A 14581-nucleotide genomic window follows, 5' to 3' on the forward strand; every position below is an offset into this window, starting at 1 on the left:
TGTTCGTAATGTGCAACAACAATCCGGATGCATTCACTTATTACAAAATCCTAGTGTCTCCTGCAATTCTTTCATCAACATTCCGCTGTATGTGAGTACCCTCTGAACAACAAAATCTTGCACATGCACGTAAATCTACAATCACAGCTGCGTAAGTTTAGTTTATGTTAATTAAAAATCTTAATCAGGTCAAGAGTAGTCTAGATCTCTTCCATGATAAACAGTTTGATCTGCATCACATTGTGTGCAATGAACACAAAGGAAAAACATTTTATAACCAGTGCTGTAAATATGTTGCACCAATCTAATAACTGGATTCATTTGCATAAATGATTGACATATCGTTATAACTGCATGCAATCTAATACGATATATTTTGTGCTGTAGATAGAGTAACTATCATCTGGCATTCTAGAATCCATAATAAGTCAAATTCAAGTAGAAATTGTCCTCACTGTGCTCGAACATAATTTCCTATAAAATTGTTTCACCAGAATGACTTTTCGTAGAATATTTGTCTACTAAGAAATTGTTATCAATTGTGTCCCACAAAAGCAAGCCTAGACATGGACATTTTAACCATGAAGCCAACTTAAATCCTACCAAACTGTCCAGAAAATAACCGTGCAATAATTGTGTCTTTACTCATATTGCAAAAAATTAAACATTTGTTATGTAGATTGCTATTATTTTATTTAACAACTTAGCAATGCTAATATAAAAAATATTTAACATTGATACCACTGAACACCAGCAACAACGGCATTCTTAATATTAGTGTCTCCCAGTATTTCATGTCGTATATCAGCAAAAAATCATTCAGTCATATATTCAACTTTTGCAATAACTATATAGTAGACAAAGCAGTCAATTACTGCATAGAAATTTAATTGACACTAATAAAATTCAGAAAGCTTTCATTGGTTTTACAATGTTACACAACCCGGTGAGAAATACAGCTGATGCACTGCAGAAGATACATGTACAGTACATCGATTGCTCTTTTGTCTGGCAAAGCTTACTCCCAGCGAAGCTTGCTTACAGCTATTTAGATAATAAACAATTTTACTAATATATGTTTACATATATATGTATTCTTATTTCAGAGAATTAACAGTCCCCTGCCAAAGTTGGCAAATTCCAAAAGTCAAACTCAGTTTCAAATCGCAAACTAATTTGTGCAAATCATACTTGCGGTAGACTGAAATAAGCGAACTGAAAGCTGTTGCAGTAAGTTACTGACTGCCCTACTAAAAGTTATGCGGCTCGTTGCTGTGGGCTTGGACGCGATAACCTTCAAAGTGGCAAGACTGAAAGGCATTACAAACTCGATATTGGCTATCAGATATCACGGCCGGATCCAGAGGGGGATTCAGGGGGTTTCAACCCCTCTTTTCGAATACGCGTGGTTCAATAATTTCATGTAATTTCACTAGAAAAGAGAAAATTAGTAATGCTTTAGATAAATAAATGCTACCAGGTGAACCCCCTCTTTTAAAATTCCTGGATCCGGCCCTGGATATGTATAAAATGGCAGCTCTGTACATATGCAATGATGAATACCTGACTCAACACTTTCGGCTTGACTTGTGTATCAGCTTGGCTTACCAAGTAACGCAGTATGTAGCATGTCTTCTCTAAACAGGTCCCGGATAACACTCTATTTAGCTCGTCATTTTTACATCCCATTGTTCACTGCTTTAGTTTCAATCCTATTCAGCGCTGCCATTGTTAACAACAAAGAGAAATCTGTGAAAGGGGTCCCGACTAGAGAAGTAACATTTATGCGAGAGTTAGGTGTTTTTCTGTAAGGTGTGGCCCCATAAAGCAATAGGAGCCACCTGCAACAACTTCGCGGCGCACCGTACTTCGGAAAAAATCCGCTGCCACACCGGAAACACCAGCACGTGAAAATATGTTTTTAGCTAAGTAAGTGCGCATGCCTTTGAAAGTCCCCATTCCGTAGTCTGCAGTCTGCAGTCTGCAGTCTGCGTAGTCTGCAGTCTGCGTTTTACAGCAACCCCAAACATATACCAGGACTACAAACAACAGAAACTAGAAATAGTCACAGTTCCAACTAGAAAACTACTGCAAACAACAAGAACAAAGCAAAACAAAAGCTAAGGCTAAAATACTCTAAGACAAACAACAGCATTTTAAGCAACCTGCCAGCACGACGATGACATCTTGCGCTGGATTACGCCGCCACAACACCGTTGCAATTGTACGTTGAATCTCTTTCTCCAATAGTCTAGGAGCTCGGCAATGTTGCGCTGACAAGATCCATCCCGTGAACGCAAAGCAAGTGACTGAAGAAATTTTTCCTTTCCTCGCCCTATTTAAAGAAATGATTTGTCTGTCTGTCTGGCTGGCTGGCTGTCAGGCTGTTTGTCTGTCTGTCTATCTGTCTGTTTGTCTGGCTGGCTGGCTTGCTGTCTGTAGAATAAATATTTTTTCATAAATCTGTACTATTACAAGCTATATGATGATCTAAACTAAATAAATAAAACTACACAAACAAAAAGAACTCTTAAGTCCTATACATACAATGATTTAATAATTTGCAACTGTCTCCATGAATGACGACTAGAGAAAAAACTGAAAAATGTCGGTATGTCTTCTTGATAACATGGATGGATGGATGCATCGATGGATGGATGGATGGATGGATGGATGGATGGATGCTCTATTACAGGCTAGTTGTCTAACAGTCAACATCGAATAGAATCCGATAGTTTGTACCAATAATGCAATATACTAGTTCTAAAAGAGTTCTTAGACAGTGAGGCGAGCCTCACTGACGATACTGTCAGCACAGTCAAGATGTACTGGATGGCGCTTCGATGACCTCGTCCCTCTAACACAAAGAATTGCAGATCGTAGTAGAGAAAAACTCAGTCTGCATCGTATTAGTGCCATTGTTTGACTGTAGGAAGTGTCCTGTTGTCTGAGATCAGGCTGGCTAGTCGTTTGTAGAAAGTGTTTGCTTCTCTTCCCATGCCTCCAGTTGACGACAACACCAATGGATTGAAGCTACTTCCTTCAACCTCTCTGACTCTCTCGCCATAGGCTCTCTGCTTCTCAAGTTCATGGTTCCGGAAGATTAGCGGTAAGGTCATCTCCTGGTAACTTTGCACGTTCGGGTAAAACACCCTAATATCGAAAAATGCGCGTTCACCACGACGCCATACACCTCTTGCCGAAACATCCAGCCGTGCCTCTTCGTCCCTGTTGGCAATGCGATTCTGTAGGCATTCACCTGAGAGGCGGTTTAGCCTCGGTTCGATGACCACATCCAAGCATACTTCACTAATCAAATCTGCAGTGATGTCCCTCACTTCATTATGCCTGGTTGTTGGAAATCCTCCTTTGGGGCATATCATAGCATGGCCAAAATTGAATGTTGACCCACATGAGCACTTTGAGGGAACGCCCTTCAGTGACAACCCATACCTTAAACAAATGGCATTTCTAAATGCACACTTTGGTAGATGAAATCCATGATGTTGGATCGGCAAGACAGTTAACCAGCTCGATGCTTCCTTTTCTCCTGCCAGTTCTATTAGTCCGTCGGCCAACACCAGAAAGCGACAAGTTGCGTAGCCCCCCAAACCCGGGGAAGTTTCCGTAGTTGCAATCGCCGAAGAGAAACCATGCGAGTGCATTTGCGATTGTTTGCCATCTTGAAACGGGGCCGTTTCTGAGTAACAAGAACAACTAGATTGACTGAGGCCACGCCCACGCAAATTCGCAGCAACAGCGAACCGAGAGTAAGAGACGAACGTGGTTCCATGCATAAGCTCTGTATACACTAGCTATATCACGCGAAGGCTTCAACTAGTGCAGCTGTCTTTTCTAGAGCTGGAGGTAATGAAGTGCGGTCTCCAGCTAGTATTTCTCACATTGCCAGTAGTTCTGTTGTTGAAAGAAAACTCCTACACTGCTGTTGCACTTGTGCTGCTGCGTTTGACTGCCTTGCAACAGTAACGTGACCCTGGGCGTTTGGAAAGACAGTAAATACCTCACAAGTCGTGACAAACTCCCGGATGTACCACACGTACTTGTAATACTAACTATCTAGACGTTAGTACAAGTGTACAATAATTAACATAAGACCATCGAAAACTGGTCGTAAGCGTTACTGACATAAATTGCCTAAATTTACGGCTGTACTAAATCGCTCAGAGTCATTTTAGTCACTAGCTAGTGGACTAATGATTTCATAGAGAACCTACACATAATTAATTAATAACCAATGAAATGTAAAGAGCCACCTACTCATCATGTTTATCACTAGAGTTTGCATCAAAATTATCAGCTGCAAACTCATTCGCAGATGCTATAGTGGAAGCAGCCTGAAAAACTTCACGCGGAATAGGGTTTTCACAATTGTCGCATTGGCACACATCTGTACATGGCAAGCAGCTTCGCTGGCAAGAGCAGCGCTTAGCTAATTAGAGCTGCACCCAGATTTTACAGCTGCAACTGATCCGTTTCAAAACGTCAACAGGTGCCGGTGGCTTCGTCGTCCATTCAATAGTTGCCTCATTGTCATCACCAATCTGCCAACCTTGATTGTGGAAAGATGGTATATCAGGATTAGCTTCCATTGCACGTCGCCATACACCAGGCTGATAATTTGCTTGTTTAATATGTATCTTCAGAGCGGCTTGGGTAGGAGGAAGCTGTGCTGCACCACAGTAGTAATGTCGGTGGCGACGTCATGGTAACCGTAGATCTTACAAACGTAAGGTTGACATTTCTTAAACAAAACATCCATGTTACTGTCAAAGCTTTTCCAAGTAGCTGCATAGCAGTGCAAAACGACTCATTCTTGTTTAGAAGTTCCAGTGGTGCAACTTTTGCACTTTGCCTTTACCTGCGAACGCATGGTATCCTGGCAAGTTTAATTAAGCAAAGCTCTCTTCAGAGACTTCTTCCTACTTGCGTCCAGTTGATGAAGCGGCGACGATTTTTTGTACCTGTGAGAAACACGATAGTTGTCGGTATATCGAAACATCTGCCGTAACTTCTGGCCTTAAATGCAGGTCTTGGTCGTCTTCATATTCTTCTGTTTGTATGTTGAGTTTGCCTTCGTCATGCAACGATAGAGCTACTTTTCCGACTCCAGTTACAGTTTGTGGATTTGCAAAGAATATTATGCGACTCTGCTATTAAACTACTTTCAAAGATGCCAACATCTCGGCTGCACTGAAGTTTGTCTAAAGCCTTTTTGTTCGTGTATGCTTGTTAACATTGTCTGTGATAAGCTCCTATCGGTTTCGATTCATCTGTGCAAGAATTCTGAGGAACCGTAAAGACGTCGTCTAAGGGAATGCTTGCTGCATGTTGCAACGTTCTCCAACTGGTTTGTGTAAGAGCCGTGAGAGGACAGGTAATATCATGACGAATATGGCACAGGCAGTGCTCAGAGTCAATTTTTGCTATCTTTACTCTCTGCAAAGACATCTGATGATATTCAAAACAAAACTGCGAAATGATTTTGAATTTGAGATCTGTCAAGGTCAACAATAATGCAACAATAAATCTCTGACATTCGGTTTGGTACATAACTGTTTAGTTGACAACTTCACCTCTGATACCGTTGAAAGCTGAGCTAGAGCTGAGTAAGAACACTTGGTCGAAAGGAGACAACAAGTAGTTTGCTCACACATAAACTAATGTAGTTAGGCGAAAGCTCTTACTTATATATTGCTAACTGGAAGTTGATCTAGACCACAATCTGGAAGTGAATGTTTGTACTGTACTGTACCATAGACTTCGATCACGGTACCGGAAGTAGTCATTACGCCCCCGCATCACAATTCTTTACATGAGGTTACGTAAATAAACGCAGATCATCGTCTGTTTGGCGTGTTACTTGTTTCCCACACGTTCAGAAAATAATTTGGACTCTTATGAAGGCAGCCAAATGACAAAGCGACGAGGTTATGAGGCCACGTGTCTGAGACTTGAGGTTGGACAAGAGTACTACAGAAGGACCGTTGATTTCCATTCGTAGAAGAACAGCAGACACCGTTTCATAGTCCACAACAAGGTAGCTGTGCAGCGCTTTCATTCTACGTGATGCCTGCTTGCCGAGACATCTATGCTTTCTGTTGGCAGCCTACTTCGCATTGGTACGGCTTTCTATTTGCTTACAGTTTGTTCTACTGCTGCCTCAATAGAAGTTGAACTGCTAATGAGCAATCTGGTTTAGTTTAGGTCTCTAGAAAAGTTGACAGATGCACAACTCAAAACGTTTCGTCATCGCGTGTCATGTGATCACGTGTGATACTAGATCGTAAGCTATTTGGCTAATGCTGCGAGCTAACATGTTCACAATGGATGCTTTATGCCTCAGTAGTTTGCATGATGCGCTTTTACCCGTTTGGAGTGCTCTGTCGACAACAGAGTTACCAAGCTTGGTCTACTGACGTGTGTGCCACGCCCCTAATTTTGTTGACGTGCTGCTACCTAACGGCCCCGGTATGGAGAGGCAAACAAGTGCAGTTGGACTTCTGTCATACTACTTTATCTTTTAGAGTTATCAAAACTTCCCCGGGCTTGGGGGGCTACGCAACTTCATAAAGAAGCGTCTTTTGGGAGGTTGGCCGACGGACTATATGGTTCTTCTTAGCGAGGGAGATGCGTCACTATTCAACCTGTTCAAGGTTGATTTATGGGCTGCTTCTTTCTCTGACGTTGATGCCTTTTTTGTTTTTTGAATTTCTTCCTTGTCTACAGAGTAGGAAGGTTGTTGATTTACAATCTCAGCTGCAAGAGGGGCGGTAATTCGTTCTGAATATTGATAGTGCCAATCAGCCATTTCTGTAGGGTAAATAATATTTAGGCCACCAAGTCTACAGGGTAGAGCTAGAAGGCATCTCATTTCGTCACTGATAGCCGTTTGACCTGTGAGAGAAGGAATGAATTGTTGACGGACGACCTTCTCCAGTGGAGCCAGTAGATGTGAAATCTCTTTGACTGTACGCAGCAGGTAGTTCCATCTCCCTATCAAACCATGTGTAAATGCTGAGTAAGCAGCGTGTGGTTGCGTTTTTGCAATTAATGTCACGTTCAACACTCGCTTAGCCCATTCATCTACCTTCCCTCGTATATACTCCTCGACAAAGCAGTCATCACCCAAATGGATGGATGGATGGATGGATGGATGGATGGATAGACATCACGACGTGCATGGACACAATAGAAAACGACCGGCGTTCAAGCGAGGTAAATTTGCGTGCAATCCATGATGACAAGGTTTATACAGACGAGTAAAATATACGTGTAGAGGAAGACCTGACGACGTACATGTCCATCCAGAAAAGGCCCAGTGCTGACGCAAAGTAAAGTTGCGTGCAATCCATGATGACGAAGCTCAAACGAAGGATATGTTGTCGCAAAGAAACGAAGAAAGGGGTACCAAACAATGACTTGTAGACAGCAGACTGTGCAAATGGAAGGTGATCAAACAAGCGATTATCGTCACCGTGATCAAACAAAGTCTGCAAGTTGTACCACCATCAGTTCCATGTGCTTATATATACACACTACAGCCATTAAGGTAAAATGTCGTGTAGCTACAGTGATGAGTATGCTGACTGTTTAGCCTCATTTTTTAGTCCGATGTATATCACTACCATATTTGCATAATATCCAATTCAGCAGCCATTTGTAATGTCCACTTGCTGTTGCTGATAAGTACGTGCATGGTTACACGGTGTGTCTCTCCATCTAAAAAACCGTAGAATCCCGTAGGTAAGCCTTGGGATTATGCGCGTGCCAAGCATAAGGAAGAGCGAGCTTATACTTATATTTGGGCTTAAAGGGAAGAACGATAGTATCGCAGGTCGAGTACATGTTTTGTGTATAGTTGTACCCATCAGCGACTCTGCCATATGTCGCCAGCAGATTATCTAGAAGTAGCTGAAAGATACTACATCGTTTCTCTTTTGCATGACTTAAGGAATCTAGCAGTTGCTAAAACTTTAAAATAAACACCGGTACTGAATTTTCAGAGATCTGCTGTACGCAAACATGTATAAGTGAAGTTGTGTAAGTAAGAGTACGCATGCGTGAAACAAGACCATGCTAGTTGCTTGTCTTATACGTAGTAAGGAGTTATCTGAGCAATTATATACGATATGCTCAAAGCTTGCTAATAAATCGCTGGAAATAAAACCAAGTGTTAATGTTATAACTGTACAAGAAGCTAAGTTGTTGTAGTTTCTTCCAACCAAAACAAACAAAGAACGGATAGGTCAAAAAGAACACGTAATCTTTTACTGTAGATACATCTATTTATGTGTAATGTCTTTCAAACGTACACACACACACACACACACACATACACACACACACACACACACACACACACACACACACACACACACACACACACACACACATATAAATGCATGCAGGCAGTGTGAGATCATACGTTAAAGAATTTTTCTTGTACAGTACGGAACAGCAAACCTGCTCACATCAATGCAACAATTCCTTATATTGACAAATGCGGGGTTCAAAATGCACACTACAGCTTGCTATTCCGAGCAGGCGCACATGTTGATAAAGCCACATGCCCTGTAGCCTAGTTGCTGCCAGCCTAACTGTTATTATGGAGAGTAGGAAAAACTACGCCAGTCACAAATTTCATAATGTTTGTGTATACACCATGTCCTGCTGAGCATTTTCGTGAACGTCCATAGCTGATTATTCCGCAAAGGAAAAAACGGTTAGTATTGAGATCTTGGCACATCATGGGTCCTCCACTATCTCCCCAACAAGCATCCGTTTTATTGCTTTGAGCGCATAACATGCTGTCTGTGAGGTGTGTTACAGATAAGACTCGATTGCATTCTGACTTACTTTCTATGGTAACTGTAGCTTCTCTCAAAACTGGAGATAACTCTGAGTGAGACGAAGAGTAACTTCCCCATCCGATAATAGTAGCTCTCCGACCGACATAGAGGCTTGAAGAATTTTGGTAGTATATGGGATCCTGATGCAAACATATTGGTCGGACAAACCTGTTGAAGGTAACAGTCTTGTTTAGACGTAACAAAGCAAAATCATTGTCGATTGTGAATGGGCTATATTCCTTCATTATTGCTGTGCTGACGTTTGCTGTGTAAGTCTGTTCGTGTGGGTTGCTTACATACAAATATTGCTTGCCAAGTTGAACTCTCACTATTTCTTGAGAAGTTCCACGTTCATCGTAAATACAATGAGCGGCAGTTACGATCCATCGGTTATTAAGAAGAGAACCTCCACAAGTAAAATCCCACATTGAAGACGATCGATTAAATTTGAAAATGGCCGCCATCCATGGCCACGCACCATATGCCGATCTATCTCCTGCGTAGATTCGAGAATGAAAACCAGGAAACCCAGAAATTCCGCAGTGTTCGTTGATCGATTCTGTCATGTAAACACCAGTTAACAAAAATTTCAATTATACAAAGTATGTAATCGGTGACGGATCCAGGAATTTAGCAGAGAGATATAACATCCAACGAGTAGACATGACTCTAAACTAGTTAACTTAACAATAGTTAATTGCCATTTTGACATCCTCGTGTTTAAGCAAAATTGTGCGAAAACTACCAATCTTGGAAGAAGCTTCAACCAATTGAATTATTGCTCTCTGCTCTACCATTGGGATCCGTCACCGCTAATGTATATTTGTTAGTATCCTTACTTGGAACGATGCTTAACGTAAAGTTCCGAAATAAACGAAAGGATTTGATCAAGAAGACGTGTCTGTCACTTGGTGGAGAGGCCAGTGTGTGTAACTCAGCTTCGTTAACAGCAGATCCTAATCCAAAAGCGAATACTTCTATTGCATTTAGTTTCAGTTGCTCGGCTGTAGCCGCGATGTTTGGACCCATGTTTCTATGGCCGTCGGTCAGCAAGATCACGACTCGCTTTGTATTTGCCGATGGTCTTCCAGATGTGTTAAACATTTCTATTGCCAGCAACAGTGCTTGACCAGTATTAGTAGCTCCTTCGTCTTTATAAACAAATCTGCTGATTTCGCGATTGAAATTGTCAAGATTGTCAGTCAGATGTGAAATGACATAGATCCTGTAGCCAAATGCAATAGCGCCTACATTTGTATGCAATGGGGATACAGGAAAGTATTGAGCAACCATATTTGGAAACGGTTTCAAATGATTATCAAATCGTTGACGAGTAATGCTTGCTGACGTGTCCATCGCAAAGATAATATCTAATGCAACATTATCTTCATCATTGCGGTGCTGGATTAATTTGGTTTGGCGTTGTTGGGCAACAGGTTGAGCCGCAGCTGTAAACGTGATCAAACTCCCAAAGAAATTATCTTGAAATGATGAAAGCAAACGACTCGGATCTTTGAAAGGCTTAGAAAATACTGTAAACAACAAAAAGAAATATTTGAGCAACAAAACTACTTGAAGTGGATACATAAAGAATTAACAAGACAACTTCATAAATAGTTTTATATGCATATTAGCATAAGAATGGGAAACAGATAGCGGCCCGCTCAGCCAGGCAGCCAACAAGCGATATCCAGCTATTGGACAGTTGTTTTTAATAGCTATACACACGTACACCGGAACGCTCACACACGCAACTACACACATTGCTTGTTTTACCGCCGTAAATGATCAGGCTTCCCAAAAATATAGGGATGAAAGGTACAAAAGACAATAATACTATCACAATCTAACATCAATTAATAAACAATCAATCAGTCCTCTCTTGTTTCTGGGCATGTATGTGGCAAAGATTCTTCTCGGGAGAGTTGCTAGGCAGCCGCGGGTACGTAAGCAGAAGATGCGGCAAGCGACGCCACAACAAGACATCTTGGTCTTGCAGCCATACTCATTTCCACACACACACACACACACACACACACACACACACACACACACACACACACACACACACACACACACACACACACACATACACACACACACACACACACACACACACACACACACACACACACACATACACACATACCTTTCACTTGAGGAGATAAGATCACAATTGCTATATAATCATGATCTCAAACGCTATCTGACACCAATATAAATACAGCTAAATACACTCAATCTGCCTTCCTGCCTATTTTATCAAGGGTACAGTAAGGTCACTAAACCGATCGTGAATCGCTGTATAATCATAGTACAAAACTATACTACAAATTTATCCAAGTATACTATTTATTTATTTAATCACCTACAAATACATAACTTAATTAAAGTAACGAGCTAGCTATATATCTTTCACGTCACGCTCGACCCAAACAGCTGGGACTCTAAAGATGAGCTTTGATCGAAGGTGTTCTGGCCCCGCTCTGGAAATCTCTGAATCCGAGCCAGGCGCGGCTTGAAGCAGGAGCACGAATTGTGACGCACTTAGGTGATGGCACTCATAGTCTCATCTGGACCTCAGCGGCTAAATGCCAAGTCGAAGTTCGGTAGCTGCTAGCGTGTCTTGTCGCAGAACAAATCAAGTACTCATGATCGTTTGTGTGTCAATTTGTTAATCTCAGGGAATTGTGTGTGAATTGCTTGCCCAAGAGAGCTTGTAAGCCAGTGCTCATACCAGACTAGAACCTGCAACCCCAAAGTTCCAGATTTTTTCACCCACTTAATGCGACACTAACAGTTGAGTTACAGACACGACTTTAATAGCAAACTTAACTACGTCTACTACCTAATATTTCTCTTTCATTTACATGTATAAAATCAATACCCGCCAAGTAAATAACAACGAAATATTCTAACAGATGCTCTAAAATACATTACAAAATGCTTACAAACTACTACTGTTCTATGTAACCGGATGCTACGATGCAAGTTTGGCTATACGTCAGAGTAGCAAAATTATTGTCTAAAATAGTATGCTCAAATATAAATTGATATTTGTAATGCAATGCATCACCTCGTTTTGCAATAATAGCACTACATAAGTTGCGTTCTAACTCAACAAACCTTTTTTGATGCAAGTAGGAACAGTTGAACTCCAAGTTCCATTTGTAATGCATGTAGAATTTGTTTCTCCAACCATTGTGTAACCATTATTGCAAGAAAACCTGACCATACTCCCAAAGATAACATCAGTCATTGTGGTTCTTCCATTAGGTAGAGCTGGACGAGAGCAACGAATAACTACAGTAAAACAACGTTATGCTACAATATTTTCAGTAAGAAACCATGTCCGAAACGTACCCAAGCAATTCTTTGGACGTTGAAGGTAGAGCCGTCGTCCACTAATGGAACACACGGATTGCAAAGCACCCTGAGCCTTGTAGCCCGTGTCACAGGCTAAAGTCACCATAATTCCGGAATCATTACTCTTATAAAGAAATCGTCCATTACGGACTGACAGTGATGGAAAGCAATGCAATTCTGTAAATAGCACAAATTGCTATAATGCAAGTTAATTTAATCTCTATAAGAATTTCGCCACATTTTACCGGCACACGCCGCGTCTCCACTCCACGTTTTCGAAGATAAACATTCTTTCCAGTCAGAACCCACGGATGAGTAGCTTGGGTAACACTTTAGTGAAACAAATGTGCCTGTGTTTGCTTCAGTAGAGTTCACTTCATGATTAGAAATAAAAGGACTTTCACAACCTAAAACATATATATATATATATATATATATATATATATATCCATTAATACAATAGGTTGGTGTATTACTAGCAAGATAAAACTTATGAATCAATTCAAAGTGACTAAATAATAGAAACTTTCTCCCTCGCTCCCTTCTCTTTCCCGTCGATTTCGTGCTTCCTCTCTTGTCAAATCACTCAATTCTTTGCTTCCCCCTCTTTGCTTCCCCCTCTCCCTTCCCCTCTCCCTCCCCTCCCAGCCCTCCCCTTTTCCCCTCCCTCTCTCCCTCCCTCCCTCTCCCCCTCCCTCTCTCCCTCCCCTTCCCCTCCCCCTTTCTCCCTCCCCTCTCCCTCCTCTCCCCTCCCCTCTCCCACCTCCCGTTTTCCCCTCCCCTGACCCTCCCCTCCCTCCCTCTCCCTCCCTCCTCCTCCCATGACCCTACCCTCCCTTCCCCTCCCCCTTCCTCCCTCCCCTCCCCCTTTCTCTCCCCCACCCTCCCTCTCCCACCTGTTCCCCCCTCCACCCTCCCTCTCTCTCTCCCTCCGTGCCTGCCTGCCTGCCTGCCTGCCTGCCTGCCTGCCTGCCTGCCTGCCTGCCTGCCTCTCTCTCTCTCTCTCTCTCTCTCTTTCTCTCTCCCTCTCAGCCGTCTCAGACGTCACCTCTCTTACCCTGCATATCTCTTATCTTTCTCCCTTCCTTCTTTCCAACTATTCTCGTAAAGTAATGTTTGTTCCCCCCTCCTTTCTTCATCCCTCTTTTTTTACATATACCGTGTTTGTGTTGTTTTGCGATGTGATTATGAATGTACGTGTGTAGGTGTAGTTTTAATTAACTAACTCATACAGACATTAGTAGATTACAAGCCTAGTGAGCGTGCGTATAGAGAACTGTAAATAGGTGGAGTTCAGTCATTTTATCGACATTGTGTTATAGGCGTTTGGCTGGCTTAGTTTTGTTTTAGGTTGAAACTTTGTATCAATAGAGATTAGTGTCTAACCCGCTACACTGCTGATTTGTGAATGCGGAACGTGGCCATTGGAGTCAAATTACAGTATGGTAAACGACGCGTTACCCACAACAGCCTTCGCCGTAGTCAGCAACACGCTACCGCAATTCTGGCCGTCGGACCTGAAGCTGTGTGTGTGCATCGCTCAAGTAGGAGTTCAATTCACAAATAGTGGTATCACGGTACAGAAAACGAAATTCAACTACGCGGTGGCATCACTTACACCTGAGTATTACTGAAGTCAGAGACCTTATCCTTACTCCACCGCCGAAGAATCCATAAGAGACACTCACAGAGCAGCCAATAAGGCGAACCGAAGTCTCAGAACATCAAAATTTACAGTAATTGATCACGACCGAGAATTTTGTCGACAGAAACCGTCACAAATCGTTCGTAGAATGGAACAACTACTGGGCGACAAAGCAGGTTCGGTGGACCGTTCCTTCCTTCGCGAACTGTTTCTACAACGCCTACCTTCAAATGGCGGAATAATCCTCGCCTCAGCGCACTACGACTCCGCTGACCTAAAACAGTTAGCACAGCTTGGGTTACAGAAGCGTCAAGCCCGACAGTTTCCGCTATCCACTCAACACAGATCGCAGATTACTTGGAGCAGCTGCAAGCCAAGGTCATTCTCTGAAGAATTTACCCAAATCTCTTCCGCAAACGGCACCAGACAGGAAAGGTTGTCTTGGAAGAAATTCAAAAGAACCTGAAAAATCTCTTTGCTGGTATTACTCACGTTTTGAGATGGCGCAGGGAAATGCAGACCACCCTGCGCAGCACGAAAGCGACACGCGCAGCTGCAGACAAATATTGCGGGCCCAGTACCTAGCCGTCTTTTCTATATTACGGATTGAACTACAGGACTCCGTTTTCGGTTGACACGAAAGTGGAATTGAGTGTTTATACGTCTTTCCAGGATCGAAAGGAAACGTCTATTTGACAAT

At 42.3% G+C, this 14581-nt stretch overlaps 1 protein-coding gene across 1 annotated transcript in view; it reads right to left on the reverse strand.

The window, feature by feature from the left end:
* Positions 1 to 8531: 8531 nt before the first annotated feature.
* LOC134188505 (complement factor B-like) overlaps positions 8532 to 14581 on the reverse strand; it is a 13841-nt gene continuing 7791 nt past the window's right edge. The window contains exons 5-9 of the mRNA XM_062656666.1: positions 12482 to 12643; positions 12234 to 12413; positions 11997 to 12173; positions 9710 to 10402; positions 8532 to 9429 (exon numbers count right to left, since the gene is read on the reverse strand). Of these exons, the coding sequence (XP_062512650.1) occupies positions 8615 to 9429; positions 9710 to 10402; positions 11997 to 12173; positions 12234 to 12413; positions 12482 to 12643 (2027 nt within the window). The 3' untranslated portion in view covers positions 8532 to 8614. The remainder of the gene's footprint in view (positions 9430 to 9709; positions 10403 to 11996; positions 12174 to 12233; positions 12414 to 12481; positions 12644 to 14581) is intronic.

This window comes from Corticium candelabrum, chromosome 13, assembly GCF_963422355.1.
Source record: "Corticium candelabrum chromosome 13, ooCorCand1.1, whole genome shotgun sequence".
NCBI classification, from domain to species: Eukaryota; Metazoa; Porifera; class Homoscleromorpha; order Homosclerophorida; family Plakinidae; genus Corticium; species Corticium candelabrum.